General features: G+C 35.5%; 1 protein-coding gene across 1 annotated transcript; it reads left to right on the top strand.

The window, feature by feature from the left end:
* Positions 1 to 6: 6 nt before the first annotated feature.
* On the top strand, positions 7 to 13,147 carry LOC127161513 (uncharacterized). Its single transcript, XM_051104269.1, has 12 exons — positions 7 to 375; positions 479 to 565; positions 1,248 to 1,359; positions 2,540 to 2,650; positions 2,740 to 2,790; positions 2,886 to 2,912; positions 8,390 to 8,452; positions 8,556 to 8,609; positions 8,820 to 9,037; positions 9,129 to 9,288; positions 11,402 to 11,511; positions 13,064 to 13,147. The coding sequence occupies exons 3-12, from the start codon at positions 1,287 to 1,289 to the stop codon at positions 13,106 to 13,108; spliced, it is 912 nt and encodes a 303-aa protein (XP_050960226.1). The 5' UTR covers positions 7 to 375; positions 479 to 565; positions 1,248 to 1,286; the 3' UTR covers positions 13,109 to 13,147.

The following is a 13,147-nucleotide window of genomic DNA, read 5'->3' as shown; positions in this document are numbered from 1 at the left end:
GACATCATTGTTGATTTTCTCTGTATTTTTGCAAATTTCCCATTAATTTTCTTGACCGCAAACAACAAAAGTGTGACTATTTTTTAGAACCATTCGACTTCAAATCAAGTCAACATTTTTTTGTGTGTGTGTTCAGATAGAAAGTGCCACCAAGTAAATACATATTTAAAAAAAAAAAACAACAACAGAGGGTTAATATAGAATATCACAACCAAATCAACAAATATATCACAAGACTCAATCAAATTTGGAGAAGAACATTTTAACCATAAAACTGAATATATGTCAAATCGGAGCAAAAAGAAAACAAAGAGGATGAACAATAACAACTATGTCAAATGGATCCGATACAAAATGTCTTAATTTATTCATGAGGTTAGAGCACATCTCCTATGATTACCTTTTCATTAATTGTTAATTGTCAGCATTTCATCATTTTGTATTTGTAAAACAAATGAAACTTTTCTGTTTAATACAGGATTATCTGTGCTATGTTGTGCTCCATTTTATTGAGCACAATGAAGTTGAGGTGGCACCATCCAAATGGTTGGAGTGGGTTAATGAGGTAAGACTGATGTATGTGTGTGTGTGTGTGTGTGTGTGTGTGTGTGTGTGCTTCATGTTCTTACTACTTAACCCTTTAACTGTCACTCCCATTTTTGAACACAGACATAAAAATGCATCCAGAATTAAATTTTTATAATTCATGAATGAAAACATTTTGTAATATGATTGTGATGTACATTTTCCGTGGTAATGCAGTGTCTGATTTTAAAATGTCTTTCAAAGGATGAATTCTGAGATTTTAAGTTTTGAACTAATATACAATTTCTCATGATTTCTAAAGTATGAGAGGGAAAAAGGCAACAAAGAAAGTCTTTTGTTACAGAGGTCAGAACTCCTGTTATGATGTAGATTTTTTTAAGTTGCACTCTTTACACATTAATCTATTACTTTTCCTACCTAATTTGTAACACAAAAATATGGTAAAATATCTATTTAGGAGTCTTAGACCTTTCCAACAATGTATAGTTTGTCATGATTAGATTAGGATTTATTTGTAATATGGTGAAGTAAATTTAGGCGTCCCACAGAGTGGACCGTGACAGTTAAAGAGTTAATAGATTTTATACATCATTTTAATATATCTTATGTAAATCACATTATTTATAATATAATGTATAATATTAAAAAAATAACTTTAAACTGGCTATGAAAATTAAAACAAATATGTTTATGTCTGAAAGGATCTGTATTGCTACTGGCCTCGCTCAAATGCTGGTGTCATGGTCAAAAAACGTGCCATACCAGACAAGCAGCTGTGGGCTAAATATGCTGTCAGAATATTTTCTGACACAGGTAAAGTATGTCTCCTCACCTTTATTTATAAAGCGCTTTAAACAGTACAAGACTGTGTCAAAGCAGCTTTTTAGTACTGAATAGGAAAAATAGAGTGCAATAATGCAAAAGGACAATAGTAAACACTAAATTTTCGGTTAAAGTCAGTTCATCATTAGGGTTGGGTATCGAGAACTGGTTCCATTTTAGTTCCATTTGGTTCCAAATTTCCAATAACCGGATATTTGATAAGTCAAGTGCATTTCAGTTCCACTTAACAATTCCTGTGTTCACATTTTAATGTGAACCTGGCCTGTGCCGTTCTTCAACCATTCTGTGCATTTCCACTGCAAAAAAGGACGTTTTGTGCCGGATGTGATTTCTCTTTGAAATGTACCGCCCAATATGCACAAAAATACATCAGTATAGCATCATAAACCCAGTCGTTATTTTGTCGAAAGTAAAAGTAAAAAGATTAGAAAGAAAACACATTTGTAACAGTAAATTTAAATCTGCGTGCGTTCGGTGTTAAAGAGACAGCAGCCTAATAAATGTGCTGCCTGTCATTTAATGTTAATCAAAGAACAACAACAACAAAAAAAAATAATCACTGATCTGGACTGAATATCTTTCATAACTTTAATGAGGAATAATCTATATTTGATGAAAAAATTAATTAAATCAGAAAATTAATTTTTTTATTTCAATTTCTGTACCTATAATTAATTTGCTTTGCTTACTTAACCTAACCCTAACCCTAATTAACCCTATTTTATTACTGACTGTTTACTTGTCTTTAGCAATTTAATGTTTGAAATTTGTATTAGTCTAGTTGTTTTTGCTGTGGTATTATTATTATTTTTTTAATCATAAGCAATAGTTCCTCTTAGGCCTAAGTGTTCTGTAGGCTGCTGATTTTTGTTTATGTTATTCAGCTGCAACAGAAAGCTTTGTAAAAAATACAGAATGAAATGTCTGACTTCATTTTTATTGGCTTTTTTATGTTATTAGAATCGAAACTAGGAATTGTTAAGAACCGGAATCGATAAGCAGAACTGGAATCAATAAAATTCAAACGATACCCAACCCTATTCATCATTGATTCAGTGATGTAATTGTCCAGCTCTATGTAAAATAATGTACATACTCTTGTAAAACTAACTGCCAAACATTATAAAAAGTTATGTTGCTTTGTGAGCAGATAGTTATGATCTGGCAAGATTACGGGCACGAAAAGCTCAAGAAACCTCACATGTTGAAGACTCTGATGGGAATGGGGGGAGAAAAGTCATTCCTCCAATACGATTTAGAGGTATTGAGATCTATTGTAATAAATAGGGTATGGTTCTTACGTAATTTTCTGTCCAAGATAATACTAGTATTACCTTCTGTTTTTTGTAGAGGAAGAAGTCCAGCCCAGCCAGCCCAGATGGGCAAAACAGTCTCAAAGATGTAAGTATGCATATATAATCTAAATTAAATTAAATGAGAATGGTTATGTAAATCCAAAATTAATACTCTTTAAAAATATTTGTTTTGTTTTTCAGATCATGAGAACAGCGAGTCATCTGAAGGTGAATTCATTGTGGTGTGTCCATACACCACTAAAACTGTGTTTTAATTAAAAGTGAATGAATTATTCAAAACAGAATGACTACTTTTGCAGATCTATAAACTACATTACATATTTCTTTATTTTTACAATTCCCTTTGGCCTGGAAGATGAAATTACCAGCTTACAAGCAAAGAAAAAAAAGCGATCAAGATCAAGATTAGAAGACCACTGTTATTTTGTTTTATAGGTTTTAATTATTGTGATATATTTTACTCCATTCTGTCCCTTCTTTAGATGAGGAACTGCATCCAAAAAAAAAAAAAAAAAACAGTCTTGTTTGATGTTACCCAGTGCACCTTCTTGTGAGTACATTTTTTAAAAAATTCTCCTCCGGTAATAGTAGTTACAAAAGTTCAGAAGGTCAAGGTTTATAATAAAATTAAAGAACATTAAAATAAAATTTAATGAATACTTTTATTCAGCAAGAATGCAATAAATTAATAAAAAATGACAGTAAAATATCTAAAATGTTACATAATATTTTATTTGAAAACACTTGATCTTTTGAACTTTTTATTTATGAAAGAATCAAGAATCATCCACAAAGCATTAAGCAGTACTACAACTACTGTTTTCAACATTTATTATAATATTTCTTAAGCATCTAATTAGCATAATAGAATGATTTCTGAAGGATTATGCTGCATCACAGGAATAAATTACATATGGGTCAATGACGTGACGCCCCCTTTTTCTGTCCGGGTTAATTTTATTTTGCAGAAAAAACTAAAAAATACATAAAAATTTCTCATCTACTTGTTATACCTTCTTCACCTACTAAACCACTCTAACTTCTCCAAATTTTTAAGTTTTTCATCATTTTTCTGCTATCCGAAGTGCCAAAACATCATATGGGGCGACCGTCCAGCCTTGACTTTTGTTAGGACAACTGGTTTAAAAACACTTTAAATCAACTTAAATATATCCCTTTCCCTATTTGGCATAATTTCAAACATGTTTTACATCCATTGACAAAACTATAAAGCATTTGCACATATATTTCTATCATGATATTCAAACGAATGTTGTCCGAATTTTGTTGATTCTATCCGTATCATCCGGGGCGACCATCAACAAACCACAATTTTGGGACTTTTATTTTGAAAAACATCTCAAGGATGGGATATTGCATCAGCCAGACACAAGTGAGGACCCCCTGGAAACAATTGTAAGGTAAATCAATCTCTCTCAAATAGTAAGAAAAAGCAGTTTTTTAACTGCTGTAATGTCGTAGTCACTTTTGGTCATCATGTGGGGCGACCACCCCAAAACTGTGAATTATAATTTTTTTCCCACAAATCTATATTTTGATGATAAATTTGATAGTGGCATGTCACTAGAAGAAGCTAGTTTGGTTTCTGAGGCTAACTGTTAGCCTGTTATACTTGAGTGAACTTGAAAACATCATATGGGGCGACCGAGTATCATGTGGGGCGACCACTGCTGAGTGTTTTAAATGATAGATATATGTCCTGTATTTGTAGTTTTCATATTCTATACACCAATTATATATATAGAGTTAATTGTTTAAGCATAATTATTTGTATATTTTATCTTTTTTTCTAAATTCAGCCATTTTCCATTCCTTTTATGGGGATAAACATAATTAACACAATCCTACAGGAAAAATGTAGAAAAAGAATGACATTCCATTTATGTGACACATACATGTATTAGTCATTTTAAACAAGTTTTAACCTATTTTACCTATTTCCTAGATGGCACGAATAACAAGCAAAGAGAAGACTGCTCGTTATAGACAGAAAGTCAACTCCGACCCTGCAGCAAGAGCAGAGTATCTTGCCAGGAAAAGAGAGAGGTAAAGAAAAAAGAGCTTCTGTAGCAGTGAGCTAGAGTCACTTGAGCTACAGAAAGTAGGAGACCAGGGTAGATCAAATAAACAGTTTAGACTGTATGCTACAATGAGCTATTAAACATTGTTCACCGAAACAGCTTTTCTCTAAAGAGAGTAGGTTCAGGATAAGGAGGAAAGAGCATAGGTGTAGAATGTTTATCTTGTTATTGATGAACAACTCTGTACACTATTGTTTTAGCTACCGAAGAAGAAAGCATGAGGGAAAGATTACATATGTGAAGTCAGATGAGTTATCAGAGAGGGAGAGGAATAATCTGAGAAACAAGTGGAAGGCTGCATCCAGAGGATACAGGGAGAGAAAAAAGATGGAGAAGGCAATGTTGGATCTGACACCTCAATCCATAGAGAATACTCTGCCAGATCCAGCAGGTGTAGAAGCAGTGGAGGGGCAGCAAGAGAGTCCAGGGGGTGGTGTGGTGGTGGATGCTCCACCTCAAAATGAGGACTTCCATCCACAAATGTCCTCCACACCAGAGAGAGAAGATAGAGAAAAGAAAGCTGAGAAACGTTTTAAACGACTGCAGGCAGAGAAGCATGAATTAAGAAAGCTGAACATACACCTGAGGAAACAACTTGCAAAGATGAGAAAAGAAAAGGAAAGGGCCAGAAAAAGTGAGATGAGGGCAAAAGAACGGTTAAGACACATTGAGAGGGTCAAGCCAAAAGGGGGGAAAAAACTGGCAAAAGAGAGAAAGCTGGCTGTTGTTAGTTTTCTGACTAGAGATGAGAATAGTCGACTTTTACCAGGGAAAAAAGATACCATCACAAAAAACAAAATAAAAGAACAGCGAAGAATTCTCACAAAGCCACTCACAGAGCTCCATGTGCTGTACAATAGTGAAATGAAGAAGAGCCTCCACCTATCTTATAGGCAGTTTGCTAGAAGACGCCCCTTCTATGTCACTGAGCCAAAAGCCAAGGATCGGGACACATGTGCATGCATGGACCACGAAAATGTCCACCTGCTCGCCAACAAGCTCTACAGCAGAGGGCTGTTGAAAACAAAAAGCATTTCTGAGCTGCTGGTTATGATAGTGTGTGATCCAAAAATAAGGACTGTATGGACCGTGTTTGTGCCAAGTGCTGCTTTGAGGAGGTAGAATTCCCTGAGACAGAGAGCAGCTCAGAAGTCACCTGGGAGCAGTGGAAGAGGGTAACTTCCACAAATGGAGAGAGAATGTTTGGCAACATGGTGAAACAGATCTATAATGGAACCATCAAGGAATTGATGGAGCTTTTCTCTCAGAAGTTAGAGTCCTTGGCGATACATCAGTTTAACTGGCTACACCAGGCAGAGCAGTTCCGCTACCTTAAACAAAACATCACAGAGTGTGAAGCTGTTCTGCATGTTGACTTCTCAGAGAATTATGCATGTAAGCTGAGCACAGAGGTTCAGGCATTTCACTTTGGAGGTAGCAGACAGCAAGCGACTATCCACACAGCAGTCCTGTACACTGTGCATGGAACAAAGTCCTATGCAACACTCTCTGACAGCCTGCGCCATGATGAGCGGGCAGTGTGGGCACATCTAGAGCCCATCTTAGGAGAGCTTCGTGAAACCTTCCCACAGATCACAACCCTCCACATTCAGAGTGATGGACCGGTTACACAGTACCGGAATAAAAACAACTTTTACCTCCTCAGTACTGTCCCTTTCCTTTCTGGGTTCACTAAGGTGACCTGGAATTTTTCAGAAAAGTCTCATGGGAAAGGGGCCCCAGATGGGATTGGTGGGGCAATAAAAAGAGAAGCAGATCGCTTTGTCCAACGAGGTGGTGAACTTCAGGCACCCCAGCAACTCTATGAGATGCTGAACACAAGATTAGGCTCAAGCATCACACACTATTGGGTAAACAGAGAAAGCATTGAAAAGTATGATGAGCTAATTCCTGACAACTTGGAGGCTGTGAAGGGCACCTTTAAAATACACCAGGTTTGGTCTTCCCAGCCTTCACAGATCACTCACAGGACTGTGTCATGCTTCTGTAGGAAAACAGAGAGGAGTCCATGCCCTTGTTACAAGCCTGTAACAGTAGACTTGAGAGTGAAACGCACTGTGTGCAACACTGAGAATCCACCAAGCTCTCCTCCTCAACAACCTAGGGAACAAGAAAATCTAGATCTTTGTGGCAAGTTTGTTATTGTCATTTATGATGAAAAGCCTTATGTTGGCCAAGTGCTTGAGGATGTGGGAGAAGAAGTGCAGGTCAATTGTATGCTACAATCTGGTGACAAAAACCTGTTCGTGTGGCCACAAACTGTAGATTTAATTTTCTACTACAGAAAAGATGTGCATGCTGTGATCTCAGAGCCTGAGCCAGCAACATCACGCTTCTCAAAGCTGACTCTCCAAGATTGGGTGAAGTTCAGAAATACCTCAGCTTAGAGAAATGCAAGTCGTGTTCATCACCGCCTTATGTGGCTAAATAGGTCCAGAAAAAGAAAGTTATTATTTGTGATATTTGAATGTTGAAAGGTTAAGTGAGATGCAAGTAGTGTTCATCCCTGTCCAATGAATCAAAAAGGTTCCAAAAAAGAGATTCTTTACTCAGCTTCTTAAGTTCTTGAAGCATTTAATGTGTGTTGCAATAAAAATTATTAAATGTTAATGTCCTTCTGATTTGTTATATTTAAATGTTGAAATGTTATTTGAATAAAAAGAGTTACATTTTCTTTCGTCTTGAACTCTTTTGTGTACATTTTAACTAAAATTTTTATACCTGTGGTTTTCTTATCATTTGGGGCGACCATATGTCATGTGGGGTAACCAACAAATGGCAATAATTACACTAAATTCATAACCAAATATCCATCAATTTAGCCTCAAATATTAATCAGTGGTATGTTATTGCTGAATGTGTAATATCTGTATAAATGCTAATTCAGTTTTTTTGCTTTTGAAGTAAAAATCAGTGTTGTAACTGGATTACGAGGGAGACTCTGATATTATAGAATAAATTTGTGAAATAATGGTTTTCATAAAATGAAAGGGCACTAAAGTTTGTCTTTCTTCATCAGTTTATCTACTTACTGATATGTGTTCAACTAGTCTTAATGATACATAAAAATGTGAATTTTGAGATATATTACGGTCGCCCCAGATGACTTTTTTTAAGGCTATGTATCATTAACTCAAGTGTAAAAACACTAAAATGTCAAATTTTTTACTTTTCTTTTTAAAGGCATGTGTACACTACATTCCAAATGTTTGGAAAATGGCCAAACATATCCATATTTTTGGTATTTTAAAATTGGCCTATTCAAAAGTCTTATCCGTCAATGACCCATATAAGAATATAATGAAATAGAAAGCTGTTATTTTAAATTGTAGTAATATTTTACAGTATTAATGTACATCTTTATGTGAAGCTTCTTTGAAAAAATATGTATTGTGACAAGAACCATACAAATCAATCTGAATTGATTTTGAAGCATAAAAACATTTTCAAACAAAATCTTCACCTGATACCACAACAAATGTAGTAACTGTTGTAAAAGTAACTGAGTAGTCTGTGCAGATTTGTAAATGAATATTGTTTTGTTTTCTGATGTCTTTACAGTTCCTTCTGCTTTGATAACCCATTCAAACAGTAACCAGTCCACTTCCACAAACTGTGTTCAAGGTACAAAGAAAGACATTGTTTTAGAATTTTTGAGAACTACTGTCAAAGAATATTACAACAACAGATTTGTAGATTGATATTGTTTATTCTGATGACTTTACAGTTTCTCCTGCTTCAACATTTCAACCAGACCCTGACCAGTCTAGTTCCTTTCAAGGTACAAAGACACTATTCTAGAATTTACAAGAACTACTGCTAAATAATATATACATACAGAACACACATAACACACACAGGTGTAGAGCAATAGAAAATATGGTTTGTACAGTATAAAAATCATTACGCCTATGGTTACAAGGATACCTGACCAGACGTATGTGTGTGTGTAAAATGTAGTTGTAATTGATTTTTGACAACTTTTTCACAGAAATGGCTAAGTTATTCGAGGGTATGGAGAGGCGAGTTCTCCTAAAACTGGACCAAATCCATGCAGATATTAAAGCAGCAATACAGCAAACAGTGAACCAGCCAAGCACCTCTGCTGCTGCTGATGTAACTGAGGTGCTTGCGGAGCCATGCGGGACAGTGGAAGAACTGGAAGAGCTGTCCAATAAGCTGAAAGATATTGACTTCCGCAGAAAGATTGTATGTACCGAAACATGCATCATAATATGCAGTTTTATGTTATGGTATGCAGTTCCTAGATACTGTGCATTAACAACTTCCTTGTTTGTAGATTCGGTACCTTTGTCTTCTGAGTGGAGGAAGTTTGGGCGACAGCATAAGGAGAATGCTCAGCAAAATTGGAGAAAACTCCCTATGGGCTAAATACAGCTATAAAGGGAGGAAAGGAAAGCGCCCATTTCAGCATCTACTGATTAATGATGTCATCATACGTAAGTTCAAAATGCTGCTCATGACAACCTGACTGACTCCAAGCTTGCAAAAAGTGCACTGTAAAATGATAAGATTCTCTTGACTGAATGTAATAGTGATCACGTTGATACACTGTAAACTGATAAGTTGACATATTGAAAAATTGAGGTAACCCGTTGCCTTATAGTTAAGTAAATAATTTTTTACAAATTAGTAAATTGTCAAAACTTATTTTTAATTATTATTTACTTAAAGGAGAAGTCCACTTCCAGAACAACAATTTACAGATAATGTAGTCACCCCCTTGTCATCCAAGATGTTCATGTCTTTCTTTCTTCAGTCGTAAACAAATTATGTTTTTTGAGGAAAACATTTCAGCATTTTTCTCCATGTAATGGACTGATATGGTGCCCCAATTTTGAACTTCAAAAATGCAGTTTAAATGCGGCTTCAAACGATCCCAAATTCTGTTGTAAACGATCCCAGTCGAGGAAGAAGGGTCTTATCTAGTGAAACGATCGGTTATTTTCATAAAAATAATATCAATTTATATACTTTTTAATGTCAAACACTCGTCTTGTCTTACTCTGCCTGGATTGTTTTTGTTCCTGTTCAGTTAGGGTATGTCGAAAAACTCCCATCTCATGTTCTCCCTCAACTTCAAAATCATCCTATATCGCTGTTTTACCTTTTTTGTTAAGGGTGTTTGATCTTCTTTGCATGTTCACTTTGCACACACTGGGTCAGTACTTCTGCAGTGATGTAGGATGATTTTGAAATTATTCCTGAAGTTGAGGTCTACGGTCTGCGTTTTTCGACATTCCCTAACTGTCTTGAGCCAGAATACAGAGTTCAAGGACTGCAAGGTGAGACGAGCGTTTGATAATAAAATGTTTATAAATTGTATTATTTTAATATTTTAAAACCGATCGTTTTGCTAGATTAGACCCTTCTTCCTCGGGTGGGATCGTTTGAAGCTGCATTTAAACTGCATTTTGGAAGTTCAAAATCGGGGCAACGTATCAGTCCATTATATGGAGAAAAATGCTGAAATGTTTTTCTCAAAAAACATTTCTTTACGACTGAAGAAAGAAAGACATGAACATTGTGGATGACAAGGGGTGAATACATTATTTATAAATTGTTGTTCTGGAAGTGGACTTCTCCTTTAATTTTAAAGGAGTCATCGGATGCCCATTTTACACAAGTTGACATGATTCTTTAGGGTCTATAATATACTTTGGTTAAAAAATCCTCAATGGTTGTGTAAAACGCCACCCTTTTTATCTTGTCAAAATCAGCTCTGTAAAATTCATCCTGTTCTGGTCGAGGTTGCTTTAAATGTTAATGAGCTCTGCCCTCTCTTTTCTCTGTGGAGTTTAACCCCTAAACTTACTAACTAGCACGTTATAAGGAAAGGCGATCGCAAAGATTCATTAAAAAACCCTTATACTCACTTCTGCTGTAAGTGAAGCTGGATCACGAATGATAGACAGAAATATGTAGATCGGGAGGCACATAACCTTCACAAAGAAACGTAGTCTACTGCATCTCCAGCGGCTCAGATGTCGGGAGTAAATGACGACCACTATGTTCATTATTACATCCAGCAGCACAACACCTCAATCGAAGATATTCTTGTCTAACTTACATCCCTGCTCTGGCATCGAAACAAAGTGGTCGGACTGTTACAGCTGATCTGAGGTAAGAGCTCATGTCAATCAACTATCGTGGGAGCGGCCTCTGTCGGTGTGATGGCACACTGACAGGCATCTGAAAATGGCTCGATTTGAAAAAGGGGATATTATTTTTACAGATTAATTAAAAACCACTGCATGGATTTTTATCATTATAGGGTAGATTTGCACATACACTGCCAACACATATTAATGTTCAAACAACATGTATAAATGAACTTTTCATCCAATGACCCCTTTAAGGCAATGGGTTTCCTCATTTTTTTTTAAAGTTAAGTCAACTTATGTCTTTTTACAGTGTATGTTCTCATTATGTAAATAGTAGAAGTGGTTTGCTTTTAAAACATGATTAATGTTTAATGAAGTAATGGTTTAGAAATATCAATTTCTTAATGTGTTCTAGTTGTAATAACAGTGATTTATGTGTTATTTTAAGGTGCCTGCAGTAAAGTGTACCCACAGCAGAAATCGCAACAGGTAGAGGAGATGATTGCGGTGACCCTGAAGCACGCTCCACATCGTGAAAAAGCAAAAACAAATGCTCAGGTGAGAAAATTATATGCAAAAACTGGATAAGCCATGTATATTTCTCTTGTCAATCCTGAGCACCTAAACTGCCTGCTGTTCTTTGGAAAAATCTTCCAGGTCCTGCGTATTCTTGGTTTTCCATTTTCTGCTTATTTTAGCCCTTTCCAACTGTAACTGTATGATTTTGTTAGAAACATTCAGTGATGCTCAAAAGAGAAATGCAGAGGAGTGCAATAGGTGGATCATTGTGTACTGTGGTAAGGTTTAGGATTAGGGGTTAGAGTTAAGTTTTGGGTTATGGGTTTGGTTACAATAGAGGTTCACCTTCTGTGCTTGGACTGGTAATGAGATTTGTATGGTCTGTGCTTCTGGAAAATGTATGATTTTTATCTGTGCATGAGTTTGTTTATTAGTGTATCTTGCCTGGTATTCAGTACAGTGATACAAACATAAAAACTCTGCTGAAATCGTTTAAAAAAACAAACAAACAAACAAAAAAAGTAGTAAAAAATTCTTTAATAGTAATTGTGTGTCCAGTGAGTCTCCTAGTCTGCAGTTGCAAAAGAGTTATATCACAGCATGCAATCTGTCAGAAAGAATTGTTGATTTGTTCTTTAGTTATTTTACTTATTACACCATAATGAATTTTGGTATTAAAACTGCAGTAATTTAAAAAATGTCCACAATTCTGTACGGTGTGTATGTGTGAATGTATGTACAATATGTGACCTTTTTTTCTACATAAAATCATCATATATATTGTAAAGAACATTCTGTAAATATATAACCTTAATATAATTAATATTGATTGACTAAGGCTATTTCAAATTTTGGACTCAGAAAATTATGTTTTTTGGGAAATTGCAATATTTAAAACCGCAACACATCTGAACCATAATTACCCTGACTATGGTACATTAAGCGGAGATTCTCCCATTTTTAGTAATACACTGTACATTATAATATTATATTTTATGTATGCTGTGTACTGTATATATAAAATATTTATATTATAATATGAGTAGATAAATCATTTATGTCTTTTTGGGCTGTTGTGTAGCATTGGTAGTAAATCCTTTACAACACGCACACACAAAAAACATCCTCCGTCACATCCTTTCAACGTCTAAAGAACCCTACACAAAGACGTCCAGGGGACGTCCGCAAGCGCCATTCAGGGGATGTTACACGCAAAGACAGAATTTTTGAAACATTGTATTTCTATGTGTTGTCTAACGATCAGTGTGTGTGCTTCGAGTGTGTCAGTCAGAGTTTTTTTTTTTAACAAGTTTATATAATGCCACTATTGTTATTTTTAAATAATAAGGCTTAAGTTTACAGTGATTGAAATGTAAAAGCTACATAAACAAACAGCGATATGCATAGCTGCCACTTTCGTGTAAAGTGCATTTTTTGATAAACCAGGATGGTCTAAAAGTCATAAGAGGTAGGCTAGATCAGTTGAGAAATTCGACGCAGGTCACATTTTCATCACAATATTATGCCAGTGATGAAGATGAAATCAAGGTTTAAATCCACTACTGATTTTTGTTAATTCATATTTTTTTAGATTCCAAACATACGGGTGGAAGCGGAAGCTGACCTGGAGAACTAACACGCAACAGCTGGAACACACGACACACACACACACACA

Source organism: Labeo rohita, chromosome 3 (genome assembly GCF_022985175.1).
Source record: "Labeo rohita strain BAU-BD-2019 chromosome 3, IGBB_LRoh.1.0, whole genome shotgun sequence".
Classification (NCBI taxonomy): Eukaryota; Metazoa; Chordata; class Actinopteri; order Cypriniformes; family Cyprinidae; genus Labeo; species Labeo rohita.
Note: the sequence above shows the minus strand (reverse complement) of the source record. Positions and strands in the feature narration are given on the sequence as shown.